The sequence below is a fragment of the Theileria annulata genome, chromosome 4 (genome assembly GCF_000003225.4).
Source record: "Theileria annulata chromosome 4, complete sequence, *** SEQUENCING IN PROGRESS ***".
Taxonomy (NCBI): Eukaryota; Apicomplexa; class Aconoidasida; order Piroplasmida; family Theileriidae; genus Theileria; species Theileria annulata.
Genome location: NC_011098.1, coordinates 84,189 through 109,749, shown reverse-complemented (window position 1 = coordinate 109,749; position 25,561 = coordinate 84,189). Strand labels below are relative to the sequence as shown.

Below are 25,561 nucleotides of genomic sequence, written 5' to 3'. Positions count from 1 at the left end.
CCTGAAAATTATAATTAACTATATCCTTAGTTAATCACTTACGATATTACTAAGTATTTAATTTTTATAAGGATACATTTATTTTGTTAAAATCAACATTCTAAACAGATAATTTCCTAGAATTAGCTCATTTTTGTCTATCGCACTGGAGTGCATAAGGAGTTAACGTTATTTCAGGATTTCTTGATTTTAAATGGAAATAAATGACAAGGATTAGCTAAAATATAATTTGAACTAAAGAAGATTATATTAGATTAAAATGTGTATCCAGAAACTGGATAAACCATGAGAACACTGGGAGATTGAGGCCATCAGAAGAGAACTATGTTACAAAAAATCCATCATCAGCATTAAAAAATTAATAATTTAATTCAGGAAGTTTAACAATTAATACAAAGAAACTCAGCTTGGATAACAACCATTAAGTTTTGGAATCCTGTAGAATCCAACGAATTAAGCCCATTTCTCAAATTCACTCACTGAATAAAGAAATTATATTATTATATATATAATATATAATTAAAATATTACATGTAATCTTATTCAAATGATTTTATAATACCTGAAAATTATCAATTGTAGATGATATCTTTTGAGAAACGTGTATCGTTCCAAAAAAATTATCGGTTATATTAATACTCTTGTTTGGCTTATTTCCTAACAGGAAAAGGTCACGTTTGTCCTTTAAGAAAACAATGGTATATTCTTTCCCTTTTATTGACACAGCTTGCTCTTCCAAAAATTCATCAAGATTCCTCAGTGAATCTAGAACGTCTGAAACATTAAATAATAAATTAGAAAAAATTAGAACAATTAGTCATGTAGTAGCTATGATAATTTTTACTAGGACATGAGTACATAAAATATCTTATCAAACCTTTTGGTCCTATTTGATCAGAAATGTCACGTTCTATTTGAATCCTAAACATTTTTTTATTTCCTTTTTTCTCATTGAAATTTAAATTAAACCTTCTACCGGAAGGTTTGACATAGTCTTCGTCAACTCTATATAAATCCATATTAAGAAATTATAAAGAATCGCTTAAAACCCTTAAAAAGTATAATACAGAAAATGAAATATAAATTTAATATGGTATATAAACTATTAAATTACAAAATACACCATAACATAGATAAAAATTATATAATGTAAATATGAAACATATAATATTAGTATTTTGAGTTATGAAAAAAAGATTAACAACAATCTTCGTTAATGCGAGAAAAAGAGCTGGACCTGGCAGGGTGAGAACGTAAAGTTGAATAGGCTAATGAGGAAACCAAGTAGCCCACAGTATAGCCTGTGATAACGGCAAAGAATACACCAACATTGAAGGTCATTACAACAAGCATGAGTAAAAAGTCCAATGCATAAGCACAGAAAGCAATCAAAAAGAGAAAGAGGTGTGTCAAAAAACAATCGAAGATAAAACTCCTAATAGCTTTTGCACGGAGGACTTCTCTGTAGGCCTTCAAACATGGACTCAATAATGAAAAGCCAAACAAGGCCAACAATGTTAGAGCGTATTGCCATGGCTAAAGATACATGAATCTCTTTATAATAAATTAATAAATATAAATAGATATTATGGAGTCTTACCTTGTCACATAACCACCAGTCAAACGCTACAGTGATTTTATATGAATTTGTGAAGTATGATCCACAACATTGCGATGTCTTGGGCACGAATGGTTTTTTATCTGATAATAAATTAGCAATAATAAATGATATAAGATATGTAATAAATAAAAATTACCCTTCGGGCGCTTATCATGATCGGATTTAGATTCTTTACCGTCAGAGTCATAATCATGATGTTTTCCATGACAAACAGCTGCTCCATCACCGCTGGAACTTGCCTTAGTAGGAGTAGATTCAGTAGCATGAACTGCGGGTTCATCAACTGGTTCAGGAGCTGGAGATGCTTCAGGTTCTTCGTGTTTTTGTTCTTCAGTTTGATCCGATTCTTTAGGTTCTTCTGATGTAACGGGTTCTGGAACTTCTACTGTAACAGTTTCTGGTTGTAACTCTTCGGGTTCTGTAGATGGTTGAGTTGGTTGTTGTGGTTCTATAGGTTCTTGTTGAGCAGGTTGTTCAGAAGGTTCAATTTGATCTATAAGTTGATCAGGGTCCAAAGGGTGTTGATCATCATTGGGATCAAAATCGATAGGATTAAGTTGTCGATCTAAAGGAAGAAATGGACCGCATTCGCAAAATTTTAATAATATTGGAAATAGAACAAAAAGGTAGAAGAATTTCATTGTTTCAAAATTTTTAGAGATAATAGTCAAGACGATAGCCAAATAAAAGGATAAAAAATCCAAAAAAAGTGAATATAATTTATGGAATAACTATAGGATAGAACTCAATTTAAACAACAAGAAATCATCTAAATGAGGTTGGACTGAAACTTGGATATGTGCTAATTTACAAAAATGAAATGTTAGAAGGTTGAAAACAAGGTAAAACCGGCATAGAAAAAATATAAAAAGAAAAGAGAAATCAATAAAATTTAAAAGTAAACAAAATATATGTGGATCAATCCGACGAACTAGTGATTCCTAACAGAACAAAATGGATGGGGCAAATAGGGATGACAGATCCGTAATCGTTATTAAGTTTCATTAATTTACTCATATCTACTTATATATCATAATAGATTAACTTTACAAATTTCTAGCCAGCTTTAATTCAAAATGGTAAGACTGATTCCGACTGTCTACATATTTATTCACACCCCCAAAATATATATCTCCCTTTTAAATTATTATCTCAATTATTCTTCTATTCATTTGACTATTATTTTTTGTTTTAGGCAGAGGAACAAGGAGTTCAGATTCTTAAAAAAAGGACGTTCAGGACATTTAAATATCGTGGATATGAGTTGGAAAAGCTTTTGGAAATGCCAATTGAAAAGTTGACCGAATTACTTCCTGCCAGACAACGCAGAAGATTCAGCAGAGGTATTGAATCTTTCCATACAAAAATTAGTTATTAATTTTTTTATTAAAAATAAAAATGCATATGGTTTATATGTCGTTTAGGGGTCAAAAGACAATCATTGACACTGTTGAATAAGCTTAGAGCTGCAAAGAAGGATCTTCCATACGGACAAAAACCAGAACCAGTTAAAACCCACTTGAGAAACATGGTTGTAATTCCCGAAATGATCGGCTCTATCGTTGGGGTTCACAACGGAAAGCAGTACATAAACGTGGAAATTAAACCAGAAATGGTCGGGTACTATCTGGGTGAATTTTCAATCACTTACAAACCAGTTAGACATGGAAAGCCCGGAATTGGAGCCACTCACTCATCCAGGTTTATTCCCCTTAAATAATTTTTTCCAAATTTATCTATACATCCATTTAAGAAACATGTAAATTTTCTATATTATATTATTGTTTGTACTAGTTTCTTCTTCTTCGTGTAGTTTGTCCTCTTTATGTGTTTCTATGGTACAATCTGACTTTGCGTAGCTGGTACAGAGTAGGCAGTACCCCTTCTTCACCTGATCATCGTCCAAATAACTCTGTTCACTGTTATCTATTTCTCCAGATACCAAAGTCGCTGTAAAAAATCAATTTAATACTGGGAAATAGTATTTATAAGTATGCAAAACAAGGATAAAAGGCATTTCTGACGGTAGTTAGATGTGTTACCTGCACAAGTAGAGCAGCTACCTCCCCTACAGCTATAAGGAAGCTCAACTCCCTGGCTTTCAGCGGATTCCAATATATACTCATCTTCAGCGCTCTCAATTACCTTTTCACCTACACCAAGTTAACACTTACATACTCTGATTTAAAATTTAACGCTAACTAAATATATATCAATCATTCTAATAGTTATATTTAATTGTATTTAAAGCCATATTAACCTTCAGGAAGGACCAATTTGACTGCGTAATATAGAGGAATCCTTCTGTCAGAGAATTTGGATGAATTAATTAATTCGCGCTCAATTCCTTTATTAAACGGCTGTGAAAACGTATTTAAATTAGAATTTGAAAGGCTATAAGAGAAATTTCTGGGAGAATTAATAAAAGAAGTTGAAAATCTACGATTTGTTATGCAAGCAACCACTGAACAGAACACCAAGTAACACACATGGATAAAAAACAAAAACATAAGGCTTTTAATTAAAAAATTATATAATAAATTAACAATAAACTGAGATTCCACAGGTGTTGGGTCTTAAATGTGTGATCCCTCACTCACTACTCATTCTCTAGGCCAGTTTTACAATATACATATCTACAATAATATAATAACGTATAGTGTAGTTTAGTTAAAAATTCAAGATAATTGTCTAAATTTGGATAAAAGTTCTAGTTGTTCATTTTTAGGCAGCTTTAGAAACATTTTATACACGACCTCAACCAGTTGTTGTTTTCTTACGAATGTTTTAAGGTAAAAGTAAGTGAACCCTCCCATTAAAATGTGACAGTCGAACCTGTCGGTAATGCCACCATGTCCAGGTATGACGTTACTGAAGTCCTTAACCTTGAGCGCGCGCTTAAAACCACTAGCCAAAAACCCACCAAAAGGAGCAAATAGACTTGCAAAAAGACTCAAAACAAGCATATGAAGTACAAACTCGCTATATGGGAGATTATTCCTTTTGAGAAGCTTAGCCGCAAACTCGGGCAATTTCCAATTCTTAATTTGATATACACTTGGTAATTTACAGTTTGTACTATAAAGCCAAACGAATGGCCTCAGATTAAAGTGATTAGTCGGACACAGTAGAGCCTTGTAGTTGAGCAAAAAGGGAACGATTAACACAGTTAAAAGAGTGGTAGCAAGTGCGGAATACAGAAAACCTTCCACTGTTTTCTTAGGTGAAATGACGATCAAAGGGCGTTTTCCAACGAATCTTCCAAAAAGATAGGCCAAAACGTCGTTCACGGCAACCATAACATGAGGGCACAAGAACCATACCATACCGTAATAAATGTTAGTAATAACCATCAAGCCTTCACAAACCACATAAAGGACAGAAACAACGATCATTGCAAGCTTTAGGAAATGTTGCTTGTACCTCCCTCTTTCCATAGAAATGACGAACTTAATCATTCCTGCCATTGTTAGCATAAAAGAAATCAAATAATGGTAGCTTGTAACGTATAAAAGTGATCTTGAAAACCAGTTGTTATAATGTTGTAGTCTGGGAACTAGCCAAGGCACGCTAACTAGGACCAGGGCGATGCAAAGGAAGTAAGTTTCAAGGGATATCCAACTCAATAAATCTGGTGCCTTTGAAAAGAAATACACCGTCTTTCTCTCCCTATTTCGTAGCGATTTAAGGCTTGGACGATGCTTACTAGCTTGACTTCCAGAATGTTGCTTACTAAGTAGTGAATTTTGGGAAGATGAAGCTCTATTTATTGAGGGTGTCCCAGTAACAAATTCATCGTCTGATGTTACAGCAAAAGAAAGGGCCTTATCATGGAGGGACAGTATCTCATAATACATTTTAATAATTGAGAGGACGACCAGGAATGCAATGTAGAAATGGCCGCAAAGAAATATGAACACGAAGCCGATTGCCAATAAAATTGTTAGAATTGTACGCACTGTAAAATTGTTGTAATTACTTAGAGAGAACCTTCTCAGGTTTCGCTTTGGATCGTGTTCCTTACTTTCTGACTTTTTTGGCGATTCAGTTTTCATATTTTATCACATTACCTTAGACTTTACAGTATATTTTTATCAAATTCCTATCACTTTGGTTAAATAATTATAACCTCAGAGATACACCAAATAACAAAAATTTTAAGGAATCATTAAAATATAAAAAGTATTGAAGGTGTGCAATTGATAGTAAAATGAAAAAATTAAACAAATAATCAAGAAAGATAGTAATTATAAGAATATCCAAAACAATAGAGCCCTATCAAAATAAGTATATTACAAAATAACAATGTTGGTTAAAAATTAATAAAAAATGAGAAATAATTTTAGAAATCTGGTATATTAAAATTAGGTATAAATAATAATTATATGGATGGTGAAATCATATGGATGTGATTGGGCATAAATCGTAAGTATAAACTAAAAACAACATGGTTTACAAAGAACATAAAGAAAATTAGAATCAAGTAAAATGAGAATCTTATGAAGAAAGTTTATTTAAATAAAAATAAACACACACTTGCAAAACCCCATCACTTAAAATTATTCCTATTTAACTAAAAATATAACGAGATTCTATTTGTTAATGTACTAATATTAAGTCCCTTATTTCCTTAATAGGTCGTTACCTAGACTTAACTACTTTTTTTGACCCTAATTTTTAATAGGCTAAAAAATCCAAAATAAAGTTATATGATTCCTCTATTCATTCTATATAATTTTTCATCAATAAACAACTTTATTTTGCTCTAATGTGTATGGTATTATTACTAATTGCAAAATTATTTTTACGATTATTGGATATTAGCCTTCCAGGTCATTCCTTTTTTAAAATAATTTAACAAATAGTTCAAATAAAATAAATATTCACACTCGTTATATACAGCGACGACGGGACTCGAACCCGCAATCTTCGGTTCCGAAGACCGACGCCTTATCCATTAGGCCACATCGCCTCTGTTCACCACCCAATATTTGATTTGATTTAGTTTAGTCTAGTAAATTTACAAATACTTCCAGATTTTATTCGCCTTAAAATTTGTTTATTTTTCATTGAATTTAATTATTAGATTACCATTTACAATTCTCTATATTTATACAATTCTAATTACTTTTATCATTATTTATCTAGTATTTGGGTTTTATTATCACTGACGGAATTATTAGTATTGTTATTCCTAAACAAATATGATTTAAAATTTTGACCCTTCTAAATGACGGCGTGGCCCAATGGATAAGGCGTCGGTCTACGGAACCGAAGATTGCGGGTTCGATTCCCGTCGCCGTTGATTATGTACTAATGCTCGATTTGTTTAACACCGATTTAGAACTTACTTAACATATTTTAACTACATATACTAACATTATCTGGGTTTGAGAAATTGTATTTTAATACCCACATTATATTTTATTGAATTTTATTTCCATGATTTAATTAAAATTTCAGATTAATTTAACAAATTATTTGTATTATATTTTTAAAATCAATCTACACATTTTTAAACCATTTTTTATAAAATGAGATCAACACATTATGTGTGACCGCAATCATGCCTCCGATTTTTTATAAACCGCCCCTACCCGTTAATTACAAGGCCCCAAAGGGTAGAATTATTCCTTTAACTAAGCCCCAAATAAATCTTGGAAAGTCATTAATCACTCTAACCCCTAGAAGGATCAAGGCCGATGTTTTGGAAAAGGTTCGCATGTCCCTTAAGAGAGTTTTAAAGAAGAAAACTGAAAGATTTGTAGATGTTCATGCAACATACCCTGTTACAAAGAAGCCAGATGGCGTCAAAATGGGACAAGGAAAAGGCAAAATACACCATCACGTAGCAAGAGTTCCTGCAGGTATACATACACATTAATAATATCAACTATTCAGTTTTTGTATATATATCAATGCTTATAGTATTGTACAATGAATTATGTAGGATTTCCCATAATAAGACTTCCACAACTTAGTCCTTTTGTTCCAGGGAATTTGCCCATCTTCACAGCCTTTAAAAGGGCATTGTCAAACCTACCTGTTCCCTGCACATTTAGATCACAGTTAAATAACTTTAACATTGATTCCCTTGTAGAGAAACAACAAACAAAACTCAACGCTGATTTGCATAAAACAAAACAATTACTTAAGTATAGATTTGCTCGGCAGTAATATTTCAGAGTTTGTATGATAAATCAAAAATAACTGTAAATTTTATAAAATGAAGAAAGGAATGGACTTTTCAGATATAGTCGATAAAAATAAAAGAGATGAACAGTTAAGGTTGCTATCTAGTCAAGTATCATCAGAAAATCGTGAGCGGTACTTGGCTATTTTGAACGACTTCAGGGCAAATTTCGAGAATTTTGTAAAGCGCCACCATTACAAAATAAATTCAGACCCTGATTTTAGAGTAAAATTTCTAGAAATGTGCGATATTTTATCAATTGATGTGCTGGAATTAAGTCCAAGAATAAGGCCTAACTTTTCTAGGGTTTTAGGAACAGTCAACTCTTTCCTGCCTGAAATTTGTACCTTAATGCTTGAAATTTGCATAAACACAAGGAATGAAAATGGAGGAATATGCGAACTAAGTTACTTGCTTGAAATGTTTCCAAAAAGCTATAAACTCACTCAAAACGATTTGATAAAGGCCTCAAAAGAGTTCAGGGTTTTTGGTGACTCAATCAAAGTGGTTCAAGTAAACGACAAGTACTTCGTTGTTACTAATCCAGACCTCTCGAACGTCCATTGTGAATGCCTTAAGGTGGCTACGGAACTGAAAAGAGGAATCTCGTGTCTAGATTTGTCAACACATTTAGGTTGGACTGTAGAAAGGTCAAAGATTGTGCTCAACCAACTAACAGCTTCACAGATTACGTGGATCGATATAAATACAAACTCTGGTATTGTTAATATAACTCTTCAAATAATTGTTACAGAGAACTCACTCGAAAATCCATATTATTGGTTCACATCATTAATTAACACCTTTTAATATTATTTTTACCATATTCGATATTATAAATACTTTATAATGATCGATATTTGGAAGAATAATATATCATAAGAATGGATAGAAAATGTGTAAACCTAAGTAAAAATACATGAATAGAAAGAAAAATTGTTTTAAAATTTTAAAAATTAATAAATTTAAACCAAAAAATTATTTTTAGGGGAAATATTTTAAAAGAAAGGAAGGGTTTGTTTGGTGGTGTTGAAAGTCAATTAGTTGAGTTTCCATTAACCCTATAATAGGGAAATAGTAAAATAAAGTTTAATTGGAATCTGTATTGTTAAATTATTCTACTTCAAATGTCTGTTTAGCTAAATAAACTGGAATAATCTCCCAAATAACAAAATGGTGGGAGAGCATCTAAATTTAGCCCTTGATGGAATTAACCTCGATTTAAATAAAATCAATTTCTGGAAGGAAAATGTTTACAATCTTGTAAATTTAAATTATGCACCGAAACCAGGATATCAGTTTGTAAAGATCACAAATTCAAAAGCAGTTTTATGGGAGACCGATGGTTCAACATTTTGCAGAAAAGTTACTGTTTCGCAACATAACAGCTCATTCATCTTCCTATATATTAATATTACTAATAAAGTAGATTCAAAGTCACTGTATTTTGTGAACTCACAATGGCATTCCACCATTGGTGATTCTAGTCCTAATGTTGCACAATCAACTCTGAAAAAACAGAGACAAGCGATTATAAACCAGCCCAAAGATGATTGGTGTCGAGTAAAATCGACGGATTTTTTTGAGAAGCTCAGCAAGGTCGTCGAGCTACACCAGTTTTTTTCCGAAGTTGAGCTTAATTTGGGTTCAAAGTTGAACCACAGACAATTTTTCATAAACAACTCACACAAACTCTTAATTGATGTTTATTTGCCCAAACTTGGCTATAAACTAACAAAGGTCAAATCAGGCCTATTTGAAATCTGGAGTTCAAATTCACCCAACGAGAAATGTATTACAGCCTTCGCATATCCAAGAACTAGGTACTCGTATCTCCATCTAGTAATTGAAACTGACTCTCCTAGTTCACCGAGTAGTTTGACAGGCACTAACACTAACACAGCTGGAAGAAGAAAAAATTTGTATTACAAAAGATCAATATACCGTTGGAATGAAGTATCAAAGGAGGAATTCTTTAGCCACTTTGAGATGGATTTTGGCAAAACTGGAGTTAACGGGGAAGTATGTAACTTGGAACGCGATCTTTACTGTTACTACTATAAGAATATACCACTTAAAATAGATAACATTGACGAGGATCTTTTCTTCGTGACTAAAACATACTGCGAAAAGGTTACCAACCTTTCAATCAACCCGAAACCAGGTTTCTTCCTAAAGGAAATTTACCTGGACCGATTTATACTAAAGTGCTCCAAAATTGAAAACGTACTATTAGTTAACTTACACATGTATAACGAAGAACTCGTTACCTTTTACATTGTTTTATCAACCTTTAATTTCAAGTCTAAGTTTTCTAGACCACTCCAATCACCAGAAGTTAGTTCTACTAACAACTTGAATGGGTTGACCAACTCACACTCTCCATATTTGGTCAAGGACACCACAAACTTGAATTCAACAATTAAAGCCCAAACCCAAATCAGCCCAGAAAGTGTAAATACTATCTTGTACTTCAAAAAGAGAGATTCAACGTGGGCATTGGTAAGTTACTCAGATTATATGTCAACGTTTACCAGCTTTTCATATTATAAGCCGAACTTTGATTTCACAAACAGCATTAATAGTACGAAAAGCTCAAGCAGGTCAAATAGCATAGGGATTAGCAGAAGGCCAAATTTTATGCACAAAAATAGATTTTCAAGAGTAGTGCACATGAGGAACCTTTTGAGGAAGAATTTAAACATCCAAGACGAAGTTTTCCAAGGTAAAATATTTTCAAATACCTTCAAAAATCATAAAAACTTAAACATCAGAACGTACTTCTCACCATCAGAAAATTACATCTGCCCCAAAAAAGTTAGTAGATTTTACGAATTCGCTAGTGAAAAAAATGTAATTCTGGTCCACGGGATGGCGTCTAGTTTCATGGACCAATTTATGGCCGTAAATTTTACAAAAGCCTTGCAGAAATACAATTATTTAAACCTAAATCCATACTTTATGGCCCCAATTGGCCCATTATCGTCTAATTTTATCCACAAAAGAACAATGTTAAATGGCGTAATGAGCCACAACGAGATACTGTACGGATATAGAAAGAGGCAAAGCGTTAACATAAATACGATTCGTAAAAATCCATTACACAGGCTAAAATTTCACAAGCTGATAAACTTAAAAAGGTACAAGTACTATTTCAACACTGCAATTACTCGAAGAAGACCACATCTTATCCGATATAACACATATAATACGAAGACATATTATAGGAACCCATCCAATGCCAGGATAGGGTACACAAATAATGTGTCTGAGTATAGGTCATTCGTTTATCCATCGTATAAACGAAACTTAGCACTGTCAAACAGTAGGAAATACTTCGACGTCTTCAACCCCTCCAATCAATACATGGAGAACATTCTAGATGTGTTTAAATCTTGTTCCTATACTGGAAGTTTGGTAGAGTTGCTGAATAAACTCGGATATAACGTCTACGCATTGGATTTGCAGTCCCATGGTTTATCTGAAAGCGCCACTAAGATCAAGTGTCACGTGACCGATTATCAAGATTACGTGCTCGACCTTATTCAGTTCATTGAAATTGTGAAGACAGGTAAGTTTTTTGACAACTCTGACTCTTGTGACTTCCAATATCAAACGAATTCGCTGAACATGCAATTTAGCCAAGAACTTAACCAATACTCGAGTGAGGAACAGGAAAATAACACGGACTACTTCAGTAGTATGAACAATAGCCCAATTAGTAACGAGTCGTCGAACACCTTAAAGAATTATATCAACTCCCCAACATCAAAAGAAAAACAAAAGGAACAATACGTACTGATTGCGCATTCTATGGGTGCCAATATCTCCTTACAAGCAATCAAGCAATATAATTCCTCACAAAGTACTGTATCTGGTGAAATTAATCAATGTTGTACATGTGCAAAACAGGCAAGTGGACGGAGTACTGATAGCAATGAAAACCTCTTGGTGGATGTTTTTATAAGTGTATCCGGAATGTATAACGTCTTGGACATTTTAACAAAAACCGTCAAGAAGATATTCCCCATTTTCTTTAAATTCTCTTCTATGTTCGCACCTGCACTCAACAACGTTCCGCTCAAGTTTCGTGATTACACCACCACTTTCAGACTATACAAACGCTTCCACGTATGTTTCACATAATTCCTACATTTATTTATTTAGCAATTTAGTAGTAGAAATTTAAATTTATAACGGCTAATGTGATTTTAGGACCCCTATTTTTACATCAAGAAGGTTACGCATTTAAAGGCGTACCAAATTATCAAGGCCTGTAGAGAAGTATTTGAGAACTTGAAGTCTTACCCCAACCAAATTAAAACACTAATACTTCACTCAAACAATGATCCTTCTTGCCACATCAACGTACCTTATTCTTAGTCAAATATTTATTTATGGCTGCTAATGATGAATTTAGGGTTCAAACAAACTGTATGAACATTTGGAAGGTGCGAACTGTCAGTATCTGCAAGTCGACTCAAACTTCCACTCAACGATGAGCTTCGAGTACATTGGGATTATAAAGGATATTTTCCTAAAGGTGCTCTCGTAAACATTCTATTCCATCTGTAAAATATACCTAGAATGTGCTCACAGTAATGTAAATCACGAACAGTATATGCTAAACTATACACTATGCATGTATAAAAATGGTTGAAAGATGTTAGTTAGGGAGAGTATCCGTACTTATCAGCGTTGAACTGCCAATAGCCATCGTTCAAATAGTGAAGAGTGTGAATGCAGACGTCCTTATTCTTTTCTAAACTAAGAAAATTAAGAGCTCTAAATTACATTTCCTTGGTTGACATGGTCGTCAATCCAATCGCGCAGGCGTTGTGCCTCCCAGAAGCAGTCACTTGCTGAAGAAAAATGAATAATCATGAAGTAGTCTGGTTTAACTAAAATAAATCAGTAAATCAGTACCACAACTGTGTCAGCCTCCACATCATCCATTTTCCCGCCCTCTGATGTGAGTCCAGGACACATTATATTTGACCCTCTCAAAACAAATTTAATGGCGCCGCTATCCACCTGCATTTTGGGCAGTATGTCGGGATCTAATCAGCAATTAAGACTAGTTAAACTACTAAAATCAATTGTAAATGACTAAAATAACTAAAACATTGAAAAATAAACATGGAAAATACATTTGTGTACCAATCGAAGTGACGGTATCCAGGGCCCATCCCTGTGCTGAATAAACATGATTTCGCCTCCAACCATCAATAAATTTACATGTTCTTGGCTAAAATAATAATATTTGAACAAGAAGATGAAAAAAATAGTAAATGAGGAATTTACCACTTTGCCAAATATAACTGTATTTTTTTCGGGAAAATCACGTCAATAGTGTCCTTTAAAAGAGGGTAATCCTTAACAATCTAAAATAAAAATTAGCAATTTATAGAATCACAGAGTTTCCGAGCGGAAAAACTGTGTTGTGTCAGTGAAAGCTAGAAAAATATATAAATACAGCTGAATAGTATGTAATAACAAATTAACGTTCAGTTTAATATTCCTCTGGACGGAGGTTTTAATTAAATTCTGCGATATTATATCATCTGGGCTGAACTTCTTCACCATTTCAAAATTATATATTCTAACCCATATGAGGCATCTCCTGAATTCCATTGGACTAGTTATGTAAATTTAATATATTAAACTAGGTAGAGTATTTGTGAAATAATACTTGTATAAGTTTAACGTATTCTTTTATACTCATACGGCTGAACATTTTCTCAGATATAGATGTAGATAATTTCACCTATGAAAATTTTTTAAAATCAAACTTTATTATTTTAATTAAGTGTATGTAACTAGGTGAATTTGAGGAATAAGTAACGAAATACCAGTGAATCATTATGCGCCTCAACTTTATTTAGTAATTCTTCGTATTTTCCAATGATTCTATTGACCTAAATTACATTTCCAAAGAATAGTAAGTTACCATTAACTGTAACTGATTAGTCCTCGTGAATCGTGAGTTTTCTATTTTACTCTTCAACACTTCTATACTCTCCTTATACTCGTCGTCCACTACCACTCCCCTTAACAATTCACTGGACTTTTGGTCAAGTTTTGAGTTATCTTCAGCTGTGTGGGCTTTGGGGTCTGGCTCTGAGGTACACTCTTCTACTAGTTCGTTTAATTTGGATACAACAGACGAAATATTGGTTTCGCTTGTCTGTTCAAGCCCATACACTTTAGTTATACAAGTAGCTTCATTCCACTCCCCAAGTAACCTTTAAATTATTAACGCAAATCTTTTATAAATAATCAAAACTATTGATAAATGAGTAGAGAAAACCTTTGCATAGATTTACAATGTTCTTGCCACAACGATTTATAAATCTTTAAATATTCCTTGACCTAAACGCCAGTTCAAACAACAAAACTAACATTCTTGACATTGCTGTTGATTCCGAAAGAACTCCTATCAATCTGAAAAATATTTACAAATTATTTAATAATTTATATAAAGTGTTATATATCATAATTTAATACTCGTTTTAAAAGGACCGTATCAAAATATTTCCAGCGAAATGAACAAATAAACTTCAAATTTATAGCTTTAACTACAAAAATTATAATCATATATTACCGTAGCGGCTGATTAACTAAATAGGAGAAGAAATAGACTGTTAAATTAAATTATACCCAGCTTGGTGAACATGATTTTCCTTTTTAAAAATCGTTCATCTTTAGAATCCTCAATTGATTTTAAAAGAAATTCGGAATATTTAGAAAATACCTGAATTTACATTATCATTAGAGTTAAAAATACACTCATAACAAGGGTAAACTGGGTTAACCCAGGACCGAAATCAAAATTTAATACTTTGGGAGGAATAGGAATACCAAATTTCTCCAATATTATACAATCTTCCTCAATATCCTGATCACGTATCACTTCTAAAGCAGTATGCACAGATAAATATAATTTTTTAAATAAAATATAGTATATTAAGTAATATATTTGACTGAAAAATTGTCTAAACTGGTATTAATAAAGACTAGAATGATACCAAAAGATTTATGATTGAAATTATATTTATTTTGGTGTGTAATATGGAGTTCATCGCTAGTTTTAATTTTCTAAAAATCGATAATCTAAATTTAACAAATACCTTTCTTCCTCTTGGCATTTTACTACTATCATATGCCCATTATTAATATTAACACACCATCAAAATCACAAAAAGTAATAAACAATTGAAAATAAAATTTTATAATAAATGGAATTTATAAAATTAATAATAAATTTAAAAAAATATTAAATGTTGAGTGGTAATGAAAAAATGTGGATTATAATAACCACGGTGTATGATCACGGGTAAATTCTGCAATTGCGTTACTACTACGCTTGCTTGGAAAGAACAAAATTTTTCCAGGATCATTTCCCTAATTTTTAAACTATACATGAGAGTAAACTTACAGTTAAAAGAGTTAGAAGAGAGGTAACGTTGATGTTGCCAAGAGCCTTGTTCCTTTCAGCTTTATCTTCTATCCTTAAAATTGCATCCATTAAATCCTGGTAATTAAAAAAGTATACCATACTTCGCCTCTGACTTGAACCTGTTATAAAGCTCCAGAAAGTACTCGTCGTTACGACAAATTCCACCGAGTAATACACTGGAATCGGAACTTGATCATATTCATCCTTTAATTTATATACCATTTTAAGATTCTACAAATTATATTATACATACGCTGTGAAATTGAGTATTATAGTCAATAAGTTTATATAGCTAATAATAAGGGAGGGATGTGTAAATTATACTTGGTGTTTAGAAGGCAAAAGTTTGGGGATTTTATAATTTTTAATACGTTTTTTTGATGGATCTGCCATTTCAAACCATTTTTTAAGACTAATACACTCTACAACTCCAAATTGATTACCAGTTTCTATATACAAATATGATCAGTTATCTCAAAAATACCTTGACTATTATAGCCAAAGTAGTTATTTACAACTTCCAAAGCATCGTCATAATCCATAAAATAAGTGTAACTCCCATGCTTATCAGGAGTTTTTAATAAATCAGAACCGGCTTTAGCACAAAAAACAGGAATCTTATCATATGTTACTGGATTCAAAAATGTTTCAAGTTGAGTCTCCTTTTTAGTACTTTTTTGGGGCAATTTTTGAGGATGTAGGCGATTACCAGATGAGTCATGGCTGGAACCAGATGGTTTGTCTAGCAGGAATGAAAGATGTTGAAAAAAGTTCCTTTTACAATAAAGACACGAACTAGAGTTTGTAAAAATTAACAAAATTAAAAATAATATACACATTAATAATTAAACTAATTTAATAACAATCACATATGGCCTCACAACAAGATAAGATTCCTACTTTTCATTTTATGCAAACATTATTTAACACATCTTATATCGCATTTACTATCGCAATATACATTAAGTTCTTATTTTTACAGGAATCTAAATCTGTTTTAATTAACAAATATCGTGTTAGTTTTATAAATTGATCTTTTCATCTTCATACACATATATAATTAATAAATAATTTAATTAATTTATTAGGTACAAAATGGTCAATGTTTAAGCATCTTTGGATTCTTTAAGAAAAGGCCTAAAATTCCTGAACTTTTGGCCTTTCACAATGACTCCGAGTTCTCAAAAGTATTTAAATTAGAACAAGATATTTAATTCATTATATGATAGTATCTTCTATTATTTAGTTGATGTTGCCTATAATTGAGAAAGTATCTAAGGATACAGGATTACACATTGAAGTTATTCAAGTTGATGATTATAAAAACTACCCTGTAAGATCAATATAACTTAAATATCATTCAGTTATTTCTGAGCGCTATTAAATTCTGTGGAGAGGGTGGCATCCCTCTATATTTAAACGTAACGACCGGGGAATACGTCATTGGAATGACTACATACGAGAATTTGAAGCTTTGGGCACTTGGAAAACGACCAGAGTATGTTGTTCAACACCTTAATATTAACAGGAAATATTCAAGAATTAACGTAGAACTACTCGAAGACGCTTCATATAGAACTACAGTATTTTTAAAAAACATATTCCACTTCAGGGTCTTCTGGGTAGACTTAAAAGATTCATACGCCAAGTTCTTACTCTATTTATTCTTATACACATTTTTCCTCCTGGGACTATTATATATATTTAACTCACACAATTAAGAAGATGAAAACAAATTTATAGATAAAGTTAAAGGGGCAAGAAAATATATTTAAAAGATATAAAGAAAGTATTTCTAACAAAAATAATTCCAAAAAGGGTTAATCGAATAATTCAACCTAACTTAATATTCTTCTACCAAATGAACAGTTATACTATATATATCCATCTATAATCGAAAGTAGTTTTATCATCTAAGTATAATTTAATAGAATAATTAGTAAAAAATGGGTAGAAAATAATTATAGTGAGAGTTGTGTGCCAGAAGTCATAAAATGTGATTCAATAAAATAATTGAAAATAAAATATATCGCATAATTGTATACTAAAATGCTAATAATTTTAAAATCAAATTTGTAATGCTATTTTAATTTAAAACGCTATTTTACAATGCAGATAACTCTAGATTGGTGTTGAATATGAATTTATCTTGGAAATTAAAGAATAATTCTAGGATTCCTTCTTTCAACTTCAGTTCCATACTCTTCTTCCTTTTCATACTAATTTTTACCATTCGATCTTACTCTTATGACTTCAGACTTGAGTCCTCAAAGTTCAAAGGAAAGGGACTAATAGGAGATTTCGGAGATTTCGACAACAGCGGGAGCTTAAGTTTTGCAACGTATTCATATAATACAGTTACCGATAAGTCCACAATTTATATTTATTCCGATATAACGAAATCCGAGAAAAGTGATCCATACCATAAGTTCCAAGTTGATGGCGAATGCGATGGAATTACAGCAGCAGACTTCGATTCCAACGATTTCTTGGACCTCCTGCTTGTGATGAAGAAGAAACCTAGCCCAGAAGATACAAATACTCTATACTATTTGCTGGTATACTACCAGCTTATGGGCGGCGAATTTGGTTCCAACAGCACATGGGACTCCAGACAGTCGTTGGAAATTTCCTTTAACAATCTTGAAAATAAATTAGGCGATATTGATAACGTTAAATCTAAAGTTTTGGAACATAAATATTACGAATATAGCACAATTCACCCTCTTGTAGCAGACTTCGATGGAGATGGCACCTTTGATATTCTGGTGCAAACACCAGATTTAAAGCTCTTTTTCTGGATGAATTATGGATATTTTTTCCTACCTTTCCTTCATAATAAAATTCCAACATTTACACTTAACTATGAAATTGATGGATTCATACCCAATCCACACTCTTGCGCCTTTATTGATATGAATGGTGACTGCAGACCTGACCTAGTACTCATGCTAGAATACCCCCATCTTAAAAGTATGTGTACTCAACCTTATATATACATTACATAGTTATATAGTTAATAGTGTAGTTTTAGTATATTAATAATGCAACAGATGTGTATGTTGACATATGGTTAGCTGATGTAGCACCTACCGGTGTAGTATATAAACGATCAGATAATTTATTGTTACCAAAAAACCACGGAATGATAACCTTTGGCGACTTCGATAATGATGGAACGAATGATATATTGGTTCCAACTTGCGATTCAGTAAATTCGGAAGGTTATTGCACATCCAGATGTAAAATAGAAATTTCATATAATAAACAAATACCATTTTGCCCACAAATGTTCCAAACCAGTGATCAATTGTGTAGACATCCAGCTGAACTCTGTGTACACTCGAGGATGGACTTTACTCCTTTTACAAATCATGTAATTGAAATCGCTGAAGAATACACGTTCATTTACCCCCTTAACTCTTCCCAATTTAACTTGACCAAATCCAAATTTAACTACTCGAAAATTTACAAAACACATTCAAATGAGCTAAGAACTCCAAAGGAAGATGAAGGAAATGAAGTCGAAGATATAGAGATGAGTAAGATAATTTACTCTAAACTACCAACACAACTTGAGCGGGTTACAGCTGGAGATTTTAATAATAACGGCTTTCTGGACTTAATTATACCATTGAAGTTTGTTGACTCCGTTTCCGAGCACTCCTCCAAAGATAAAAGTGAAAAGAATAATGGATCTCCTAAATATTTATCATTGATAGCTAAAAACTTATCAAAAGACAAAGGAGATGCCAATTACAATGAGTTTATACCTGTTATAATTCACAACCCAGATGCTACTCTAACACATGTCGCTACCGCCGACATAGTCGATCGCGTATTTCATTAGTTACATATAGCTATATCCTACTGGATAATTTATGATTAATACTAATTAACCTGTAGAGAATGGTGAACATGATGCTATTTCTAAAAATTGGCGAAAAAATGGAATGTCTATACTATTCACTTTATAAAGAAACAATTGATTTGTTTATGAAGCTAATGACCAAATATATGGTAATTGATGAATCTAAATACCCTGATAACTATTTCTTATCTGGTTCTAACAATAACGGTAACTGTCCTACTATTAATTTATATTATTCGAAAATAATTTAAATAACTTCTAATTGAGTAAATTCTGCTTAGGATTAACATATAAATTAACAGTGATTGATATCCACGGCATAAAATTCCCCAAAATTGCTACTTTGAGACCACAAACAGCATATTCACCACTCTACACGCCTTTCACATTCATCGGGTAATTTCAATCAGTTATTTCCCTAGTAAATAAATATGGTTATTAATGTGTAGGTTGGGCAAGACTAATAATTATGTTGAAGAGTTTTATTTGGGAATTTCGTCCTCTAACAAGAAATGCAACCACATGTGGATTTCAATCATACCAAGCTGTACTGTTATTACAGTGCCAGTGCCACTTGAAATACCCTCACAGTACCTTTTACCCATATTAAATTCATAGCATAGCTACATATCAAATTTCTCAGGGAAACATGGAAATGTTTAGGTGGGTATTGAAGTTGAGTATTATACCGGGAAAGAAGCTGTTTATGATCCTGATAACGACGTCAATATCGTTGATTGTTTTTGGAATCATCGTATTAATTTTCGACTTTAAAGAAAAGAGGGAGGATTTCGTTCAGGCAAAGGGGTTCAGACAAAAATTCATTATAAATTAATTTAAATTTCAAACTTTTGGTTTATTTTATTTAATAATGTTCTATAAATTCTATTTTAACATTTATGTGTGGATTTCTATATTAATGTGTATGGCAGATAACAGAGATGACGTCGTTTTCAACGACCCTAACATACTGGTCATGAAAGGTAAAAAACATAAATAAAACCATAAGATATATTAAAGATAATTTTTTTATAGACATCGATGCGATCTGCTCTCATTCTATAGGTAAATTTCAGGACTTCACTCACCTTACAATGTGTACAGATAGAGGAGATGTTGCAAACGTTCTTGAGGTAGTTATGAAATGTGTAAATTTCAAAAACATAGATATGTAAAAGGGGATTAGTTGATGTTTTTTCCTATGATTCAAAATGGTCGAAAATTTGCAAAAATGTCGATATTTACAACATACCAAAATTTGTGAATAAAAAGGGGTAAATTTTAGTAAAAACTATAATTTCATAATCTGAACTAATAATATAACAATAATATTTAGGAGCTATACAGTATTGCACAAGAGGATTTTCAAGGATGTTAGCGGAAATGTTAGATTTAACGTCGATTTCGAATGCCTGGGAGATGAAATAAAAAGACAATCGCAAAACCTATTTGATATTCTGCAACATGTATTTAATTTATTCAGTTAAATTAGTTATATAAAAGAGTGATCAATAAGTTAATCTGAAATGAGGTTGTGGATGTATGATTTAGAAGGAATTGGGTGGATATGTATCTTTGAATTTGATAGGGAAAGAATATGAAGCAAAATACTGTTGGACTATAGGTAGAAGCTATAAAAAGGATAACAACGTTAGCCTTTCCGAGCTAAAGAACCTAGAGCCTAAAAGAATAAAATATAAAACAGTTCAATGTCATACAAACGGATCGGTAATAACTAAATTATTTATCTTAAATTTATTTAGATTCAACCAGATGATTATAATGATATTTTTTACCCTGGAGATGTTATACCTTCCAAGTCCGACTAATTTTACCCGATCATCGCATTAATTAATTCTTTTTCATTGTATTATAATTTTTAATTATTTAATTTATATATTTATATGTGTTGTTAACATCAACTTAAAATTAATCCAATTTAAATTGTTTTATCGCGATGGTTAAACTTAAGAGTATTTTCTATTTACCTTAATATCATTATTTATAGAGGGAACTAAACGGCAAGAACTTGCCAGAAAATATAATGTAATTCCTTATTTACTTTTTATCTTATCCAATATGTATTTTGTTTAACTGAGAATGATTATTGTAATAGATCCAACGTATGGTATCAGCGCATAAGAAAAAACTTCGCAGAATGGCTAAGAAGGGCTTTAAAGGTATGAAAATATATGTGGTTTACAAAATTTTAGCTCCTACAAAGTCCAAGATCCCTGAAATACCGAATTGCATATTTAAAAAGGATATTCTAGCTAATTTAAAAAGAACTAAAGAAATAATCGACAGGAAAAAGGAGTTACAAAAAATCAATCAGAAAAAACTACAAGAATAATTTTGTCAAAATTTCATTATACGCTATTATATTTAGTATGGTATATAATACAGTGTACATAAATAGTTATGGATATTCAGGACATTTTTGTAGTTAAATGAGCTACAACGCCCTCAGTAGTTGGAGGCATTCCCTTGTCACCAAGTTTCCAATTGGCTGGACAAACTTCACCCTTGGTCTCAAACACTTGTAGTGCGTCAACTAATCTCAATACTTCATTTACCTAATCAATTAATGACATGACTGTTATATAAACTACTAATATATGATAATATAATAGTAATTATGATTAACTAGTCAAAAAATAAGTAGTCATACACTGCGTCCAAGTGGAAGATTATTAACAAGAGAGTGCTGTAAAACTCCTTTTTTGTCAATGAGAAAGAGTCCACGAAGAGCAAGACCGGCATCATCCACAAGAACGCCGTAGGAGGTAGCGACTTCCTTAGTCATGTCAGAGAGCATTGGGAACTTTACCTGACCAACACCAGCCTTATCCCTAGGAGTGTTTCTCCAAGCCAAGTGGCAGTATTTGGAATCAACGCTGCAGGCCAAGAGTTGAACGTTCCTTTGCTCGAATTGTGCAACAGCATCGTTGAAAGCGACGATCTCAGTGGGACATACAAAGGTGAAATCAAGAGGGTAAAAAAATAAAACTACGTACTTCTTGCCCAAATAATCCCCCAGTGAAATCTCCTTAAAAGAACCGTCTGGCATGACAGCCTCGCATTTAAAATTGGGAGCTTGCAAACCTACTTTCGGTGACATCCTATTGTACTATATTCTACCAATTATTTCTGGAAAACTCAAATTATTATACCGATCCGGAACTAATATACCCTTTTAAAAGATTTCTGACAGTTCTCAAATCAATTCTAGGAAACCAAGAGTTAATAGAATTTTACAGTATTTTTAATCTTAAATAATAATAGTATTAGTATTATGTATACAGTATAATAATGTATGGTAATACTAGCTACACCATATGAGGCATCATAATTTTAACCCCAAAACTACACATCATCTCAATACCTTAACTGAGATTACTTTTGAATTATTTTTATCATCGAAAAAAATTTATATCTAAAATTCACTAATTAGAACACATTTGTTTTACCCTTCTGAGGAAAATTAAATATTTACCAAACAGAACTGAGATTCCACCTTAAATAAGTTTAGTTACTTTATTTCAACTATTGAAATCACATAAATTTTGAGTTTTTTATAACATTCCTAGAGGATTCCAAGGTAATTTGCCTATTATGACTCAGCATGATACACAAATAATAATATATATTATTGTAAAATGAGTATTAATAAAAGAACAAATTAGATTAGAGTGTATTTTCCAGAGATGAATAAATCCTCGGGGAAGAAAGCAGAACAAATAATCCTGTTCTTATCAAAAACTCGCCCATTGAACATATATTGAGCCTTTCTGGCAGATAATAAATTTTCATACCTGATAAAAACCTTGCCAACCCCTTCCTTAAAAGTCAAATCCTTATCGGGCCGCGGAATAACAACCTCCTGTAAAGGGCCGTACTTTTGAGCTTCCTCCTTTACAAGTCTCACTATCTCGTTATAGTTATAATCACTAATTAAATCCTCGTGGAAAACCATGTTGAGGAGTTGAATGACCTTGGAAGGGTTGGAACCAATCCTCCTACCGTTCTGTAACTGTAACCCCAAGAGAGGATTGCTTAGGATTGACTGAGTTATTGAATTTGGCAAATTTGATGCCTTGCAGTCAATTGGTTTCCCTCCAGAAGCAAAATACCCGAAAGCAGCATGTTTTACACTCAGTACATTCTTGCCCAAAACAGACCCGTTCAGATGTAGAACAGCAAGTTTAGAACTTCTTGCGTCCTCAAATTCAAAAAACCCATACCCTTTACTAACTCCAGTAGCAGGATCTTTCAAAAGGTTAGCCATCTTAAGTTTCCCATGCTTTTCAAGTAGAGCCTTCATCTCATCCTCAGTGACATCCAAAGGAATGTTCTGGACAAACACCTTTGTGTCGTCTGAGTTGGCGCCTAAGTTAAAGTCCAAAGGCCTTCTTATCTTTAAAGAGTAGCCGTTACATGTAATACCATCCAATTTAAAGCCCAAATCCGCCAATTCGGGAGTCTTAAACTCCAAGAAACAGTATCCTTGGTCAGGGTTGTATATCTCGGTCTTAGTAACTAGAGGGTCTCTGGGATCCATGGTATTTCCAGGAACCATAGCCATCAAAGCTCCGTTGAAAAAGTCCACCACATCCTGTAATTTTGTTCCTAAATAACAGGATTAATGTATGAATAGTTCCATAAATATTAGCTAGGGGTTTCTATGAAATAATACCTGATGGAAGATTCCCTACATAGAGTCTCTTTTGTCTTTTTCTGGCCTCCTCTTCGGAAGTTTTGGCCTTTAATTCAGTAAGGGAGACGGTATCTTCAACCGTGTCCCATTTACCCTCCCTTCTCCGACGCCTAAACCAATTATATCGAAACTTTATTTAGTATATTATATTTTATAGTATAAGAGGCAATAATAAGTAATAATATTTGTTCAATGGGTGAATAATGAAAGACCTTTTAGGAGGTTCTTTAGTTTCATCCTTCTTATCAAAATTGGACAAATCTTCAGTTTGACCCATTATGGAAAATTAAAATACATACTTAAAACAAAATAAAAGTACCTTAATCTTTAAAAAATCAAGATGAAAATTGGGAACTACACAATATTCTGACTTTATTTCTTGATATAATAAAAAAAATATATTTATATAAAATTAAATAAAAATATAAAATATAACAAAAAATTTAATTTAATGAGGTTAAAATTTTGTAGCAATTGTTACAAATTCGTGGCTCTTCACCGCTTTTAAATTTATCACTATCTCCCTCCGGTTGAGAACAGTCAATGTGTGAGTCTATATGTTAAGATCAATCATAACATAAAACTATTTACTATTAGTGAAATTTAATCCGTAAGTAAAATAGGTTAATAAAGTATGATAGAAAATACTTTGAGAACACCTATTGCAAACTACTTTCTTATTCTGACGGTTATCGATTGAGTTTATAGACTTGGAACATACACAGCAAAAGTTCATAACACTATCTTTGCCTCTCTTTCTCTTTAACATACAAGTCTGACACAACTTATTCCCCTCGTTGTCGTATCCTTCTTTCTACATAATACACATCACAGTGTTAAACTTTATAAATTTATGTAAAATAAGTGTTCGAATTGGTGGAAACCATAAAAAATAACTAAAAAATAATACAATGACTGCATGCTCAGAAAATTTTATATCGCAAGATTTACAATATTGACAATCGTCACAATACCAGTTTCCACTTGGAATCTATACCATTTCAACATAGTAATTTCGGGATTATTTGGTAATTTCACTAATTAACTAGTAGATTCTAGCACAGTACTTCGGTGTATTTACTCCTGGTGCATTCCATATGAAATGCTCGGTCACACGAGTCGCATATCAGCAATGTGCTACTTACTCCATTTTCAGCTTCATTACAATTTACACATATCTACAGTGATTTATATTAAAATAAATGTGGAATTAGGTGTGGAAAACTAGGAAAAGGTTTAATTTAAAAAATACTTTACAAGAATTACAATGCCAAGGGTATCTTATGACAATATCATAGTGTAGAGGAGGCTTGTTGCACCTAAAAGAAGCTATAAAACAACAGTTTACTTGGAATGGTAGCATTTTCTACAAGTGGTACAACATATTAGTTTATCCTTAATAAAAATATCCTTACACGACCTAGAATAACAGGTAATTTCAAATCTCGACTCCCCGTTATCATCACCTATATTTTGTTTTAATACCATAGAGAAACTGAGTAACGTGTGTGTATAATATCAAACTGCTCAGAATGAGAAAATACTAATGTTGGAATAAATTAAGATACCTAAGAGTGGGACATTAAATCCATCAGTGGAATCTGAATTGGGAATCCGTTCTTTCATAAATAAATTAATTGTCAATCCGTTAACACAATTGCTTTAGTTTAAATATCGTAATTTAAGAATAAATTAACGGA

At 32.3% G+C, this 25,561-nt stretch overlaps 17 protein-coding genes across 17 annotated transcripts, besides 22 other annotated features; 7 read left to right on the top strand and 10 right to left on the bottom strand.

Moving 5' to 3' along the window:
* Positions 1–553: 553 nt before the first annotated feature.
* TA17320 (uncharacterized protein) lies at positions 554–1,019 on the bottom strand (the record flags this gene model as incomplete). Its single annotated transcript, XM_947651.1, has 2 exons — positions 554–774; positions 812–1,019. 2 exons carry the CDS (start codon positions 1,017–1,019, stop codon positions 554–556), a joined length of 429 nt encoding a protein of 142 aa, XP_952744.1.
* Positions 1,020–1,197: 178 nt separating this feature from the next.
* Positions 1,198–2,262, bottom strand: TA17315 (surface protein precursor (TaSP), putative; the record flags this gene model as incomplete). The annotated part of the gene is made up of 3 exons (XM_947650.1): positions 1,198–1,536; positions 1,601–1,701; positions 1,758–2,262. 3 exons carry the CDS (start codon positions 2,260–2,262, stop codon positions 1,198–1,200), a joined length of 945 nt encoding a protein of 314 aa, XP_952743.1.
* Positions 1,255–1,323: a sequence feature (3 probable transmembrane helices predicted for TA17315 by TMHMM2.0 at aa 204-226, 247-269 and 274-296).
* Positions 1,336–1,404: a sequence feature (3 probable transmembrane helices predicted for TA17315 by TMHMM2.0 at aa 204-226, 247-269 and 274-296).
* Positions 1,465–1,533: a sequence feature (3 probable transmembrane helices predicted for TA17315 by TMHMM2.0 at aa 204-226, 247-269 and 274-296).
* Positions 2,206–2,262: a sequence feature (Signal peptide predicted for TA17315 by SignalP 2.0 HMM (Signal peptide probability 0.997, signal anchor probability 0.000) with cleavage site probability 0.944 between residues 19 and 20).
* A 313-nt stretch (positions 2,263–2,575) lies between these two features.
* TA17310 (40s ribosomal protein s15, putative) lies at positions 2,576–3,341 on the top strand (the record flags this gene model as incomplete). The annotated part of the gene is made up of 3 exons (XM_947649.1): positions 2,576–2,605; positions 2,838–2,964; positions 3,046–3,341. 3 exons carry the CDS (start codon positions 2,576–2,578, stop codon positions 3,339–3,341), a joined length of 453 nt encoding a protein of 150 aa, XP_952742.1.
* A 48-nt stretch (positions 3,342–3,389) lies between these two features.
* On the bottom strand, positions 3,390–4,131 carry TA17305 (ferredoxin, putative; the record flags this gene model as incomplete). Its single annotated transcript, XM_947648.1, has 3 exons — positions 3,390–3,571; positions 3,664–3,774; positions 3,882–4,131. The coding sequence occupies 3 exons, from the start codon at positions 4,129–4,131 to the stop codon at positions 3,390–3,392; spliced, it is 543 nt and encodes a 180-aa protein (XP_952741.1).
* Positions 4,054–4,122: a sequence feature (1 probable transmembrane helix predicted for TA17305 by TMHMM2.0 at aa 4-26).
* Positions 4,078–4,131: a sequence feature (Signal peptide predicted for TA17305 by SignalP 2.0 HMM (Signal peptide probability 0.964, signal anchor probability 0.032) with cleavage site probability 0.505 between residues 18 and 19).
* A 168-nt stretch (positions 4,132–4,299) lies between these two features.
* On the bottom strand, positions 4,300–5,676 carry TA17300 (cdp-diacylglycerol synthase, putative; the record flags this gene model as incomplete). Its single annotated transcript, XM_947647.1, has 1 exon — positions 4,300–5,676. The coding sequence occupies one exon, from the start codon at positions 5,674–5,676 to the stop codon at positions 4,300–4,302; it is 1,377 nt and encodes a 458-aa protein (XP_952740.1).
* Positions 4,531–4,599: a sequence feature (7 probable transmembrane helices predicted for TA17300 by TMHMM2.0 at aa 36-58, 145-167, 182-204, 216-238, 242-264, 284-306 and 360-382).
* Positions 4,759–4,827: a sequence feature (7 probable transmembrane helices predicted for TA17300 by TMHMM2.0 at aa 36-58, 145-167, 182-204, 216-238, 242-264, 284-306 and 360-382).
* Positions 4,885–4,953: a sequence feature (7 probable transmembrane helices predicted for TA17300 by TMHMM2.0 at aa 36-58, 145-167, 182-204, 216-238, 242-264, 284-306 and 360-382).
* Positions 4,963–5,031: a sequence feature (7 probable transmembrane helices predicted for TA17300 by TMHMM2.0 at aa 36-58, 145-167, 182-204, 216-238, 242-264, 284-306 and 360-382).
* Positions 5,065–5,133: a sequence feature (7 probable transmembrane helices predicted for TA17300 by TMHMM2.0 at aa 36-58, 145-167, 182-204, 216-238, 242-264, 284-306 and 360-382).
* Positions 5,176–5,244: a sequence feature (7 probable transmembrane helices predicted for TA17300 by TMHMM2.0 at aa 36-58, 145-167, 182-204, 216-238, 242-264, 284-306 and 360-382).
* Positions 5,503–5,571: a sequence feature (7 probable transmembrane helices predicted for TA17300 by TMHMM2.0 at aa 36-58, 145-167, 182-204, 216-238, 242-264, 284-306 and 360-382).
* Positions 5,677–6,520: 844 nt separating the features above from the next.
* Positions 6,521–6,593, top strand: a tRNA.
* Positions 6,594–6,853: 260 nt separating this feature from the next.
* Positions 6,854–6,926, top strand: a tRNA (tRNA-Arg).
* A 261-nt stretch (positions 6,927–7,187) lies between these two features.
* On the top strand, positions 7,188–7,798 carry TA17295 (50s ribosomal protein l16, putative; the record flags this gene model as incomplete). The annotated part of the gene is made up of 2 exons (XM_947646.1): positions 7,188–7,488; positions 7,572–7,798. The coding sequence occupies 2 exons, from the start codon at positions 7,188–7,190 to the stop codon at positions 7,796–7,798; spliced, it is 528 nt and encodes a 175-aa protein (XP_952739.1).
* A 49-nt stretch (positions 7,799–7,847) lies between these two features.
* Positions 7,848–8,624, top strand: TA17290 (eap30 subunit of ell complex, putative; the record flags this gene model as incomplete). Its single annotated transcript, XM_947645.1, has 1 exon — positions 7,848–8,624. One exon carries the CDS (start codon positions 7,848–7,850, stop codon positions 8,622–8,624), a length of 777 nt encoding a protein of 258 aa, XP_952738.1.
* A 363-nt stretch (positions 8,625–8,987) lies between these two features.
* On the top strand, positions 8,988–11,960 carry TA17285 (lysophospholipase-like protein, putative; the record flags this gene model as incomplete). Its single annotated transcript, XM_947644.1, has 1 exon — positions 8,988–11,960. The coding sequence occupies one exon, from the start codon at positions 8,988–8,990 to the stop codon at positions 11,958–11,960; it is 2,973 nt and encodes a 990-aa protein (XP_952737.1).
* Positions 11,961–12,484: 524 nt separating this feature from the next.
* Positions 12,485–13,448, bottom strand: TA17280 (cell cycle regulator protein, putative; the record flags this gene model as incomplete). Its single annotated transcript, XM_947643.1, is given in 6 exon segments — positions 12,485–12,599; positions 12,609–12,676; positions 12,747–12,874; positions 12,965–13,062; positions 13,119–13,198; positions 13,320–13,448. Coding segments are annotated over 6 exon segments (618 nt in total).
* A 185-nt stretch (positions 13,449–13,633) lies between these two features.
* On the bottom strand, positions 13,634–14,976 carry TA17275 (uncharacterized protein; the record flags this gene model as incomplete). The annotated part of the gene is made up of 7 exons (XM_947642.1): positions 13,634–13,732; positions 13,765–14,059; positions 14,125–14,186; positions 14,322–14,392; positions 14,475–14,568; positions 14,602–14,797; positions 14,945–14,976. 7 exons carry the CDS (start codon positions 14,974–14,976, stop codon positions 13,634–13,636), a joined length of 849 nt encoding a protein of 282 aa, XP_952735.1.
* A 146-nt stretch (positions 14,977–15,122) lies between these two features.
* Positions 15,123–16,112, bottom strand: TA17270 (uncharacterized protein; the record flags this gene model as incomplete). Its single annotated transcript, XM_947641.1, has 4 exons — positions 15,123–15,218; positions 15,253–15,504; positions 15,598–15,722; positions 15,758–16,112. 4 exons carry the CDS (start codon positions 16,110–16,112, stop codon positions 15,123–15,125), a joined length of 828 nt encoding a protein of 275 aa, XP_952734.1.
* Positions 16,062–16,112: a sequence feature (Signal peptide predicted for TA17270 by SignalP 2.0 HMM (Signal peptide probability 0.999, signal anchor probability 0.000) with cleavage site probability 0.503 between residues 17 and 18).
* Positions 16,113–17,411: 1,299 nt separating this feature from the next.
* Positions 17,412–17,513: a sequence feature (Signal anchor predicted for TA17265 by SignalP 2.0 HMM (Signal peptide probability 0.278, signal anchor probability 0.717) with cleavage site probability 0.170 between residues 34 and 35).
* TA17265 (uncharacterized protein) lies at positions 17,412–19,979 on the top strand (the record flags this gene model as incomplete). Its single annotated transcript, XM_947640.1, has 6 exons — positions 17,412–18,246; positions 18,327–19,111; positions 19,180–19,351; positions 19,426–19,540; positions 19,594–19,734; positions 19,763–19,979. 6 exons carry the CDS (start codon positions 17,412–17,414, stop codon positions 19,977–19,979), a joined length of 2,265 nt encoding a protein of 754 aa, XP_952733.1.
* Positions 17,448–17,516: a sequence feature (2 probable transmembrane helices predicted for TA17265 by TMHMM2.0 at aa 13-35 and 712-734).
* Positions 19,848–19,916: a sequence feature (2 probable transmembrane helices predicted for TA17265 by TMHMM2.0 at aa 13-35 and 712-734).
* Positions 19,980–20,015: 36 nt separating the features above from the next.
* Positions 20,016–20,973, top strand: TA17260 (uncharacterized protein; the record flags this gene model as incomplete). The annotated part of the gene is made up of 6 exons (XM_947639.1): positions 20,016–20,127; positions 20,180–20,277; positions 20,312–20,418; positions 20,481–20,610; positions 20,696–20,872; positions 20,908–20,973. The coding sequence occupies 6 exons, from the start codon at positions 20,016–20,018 to the stop codon at positions 20,971–20,973; spliced, it is 690 nt and encodes a 229-aa protein (XP_952732.1).
* A 128-nt stretch (positions 20,974–21,101) lies between these two features.
* TA17255 (uncharacterized protein) lies at positions 21,102–21,497 on the top strand (the record flags this gene model as incomplete). The annotated part of the gene is made up of 3 exons (XM_947638.1): positions 21,102–21,117; positions 21,153–21,190; positions 21,261–21,497. 3 exons carry the CDS (start codon positions 21,102–21,104, stop codon positions 21,495–21,497), a joined length of 291 nt encoding a protein of 96 aa, XP_952731.1.
* A 76-nt stretch (positions 21,498–21,573) lies between these two features.
* TA17250 (peroxiredoxin 1, putative) lies at positions 21,574–22,265 on the bottom strand (the record flags this gene model as incomplete). The annotated part of the gene is made up of 2 exons (XM_947637.1): positions 21,574–21,720; positions 21,816–22,265. The coding sequence occupies 2 exons, from the start codon at positions 22,263–22,265 to the stop codon at positions 21,574–21,576; spliced, it is 597 nt and encodes a 198-aa protein (XP_952730.1).
* Positions 22,266–22,826: 561 nt separating this feature from the next.
* TA17245 (splicing factor, putative) lies at positions 22,827–24,138 on the bottom strand (the record flags this gene model as incomplete). Its single annotated transcript, XM_947636.1, has 3 exons — positions 22,827–23,773; positions 23,841–23,971; positions 24,074–24,138. The coding sequence occupies 3 exons, from the start codon at positions 24,136–24,138 to the stop codon at positions 22,827–22,829; spliced, it is 1,143 nt and encodes a 380-aa protein (XP_952729.1).
* A 180-nt stretch (positions 24,139–24,318) lies between these two features.
* TA17240 (zinc-finger protein, putative) lies at positions 24,319–25,487 on the bottom strand (the record flags this gene model as incomplete). The annotated part of the gene is made up of 7 exons (XM_947635.1): positions 24,319–24,414; positions 24,511–24,601; positions 24,680–24,852; positions 24,929–25,039; positions 25,114–25,180; positions 25,210–25,327; positions 25,430–25,487. The coding sequence occupies 7 exons, from the start codon at positions 25,485–25,487 to the stop codon at positions 24,319–24,321; spliced, it is 714 nt and encodes a 237-aa protein (XP_952728.1).
* Positions 24,565–24,601: a sequence feature (2 probable transmembrane helices predicted for TA17240 by TMHMM2.0 at aa 143-162 and 166-188).
* Positions 24,680–24,711: a sequence feature (2 probable transmembrane helices predicted for TA17240 by TMHMM2.0 at aa 143-162 and 166-188).
* Positions 24,721–24,780: a sequence feature (2 probable transmembrane helices predicted for TA17240 by TMHMM2.0 at aa 143-162 and 166-188).
* Positions 25,488–25,561: the final 74 nt, after the last annotated feature.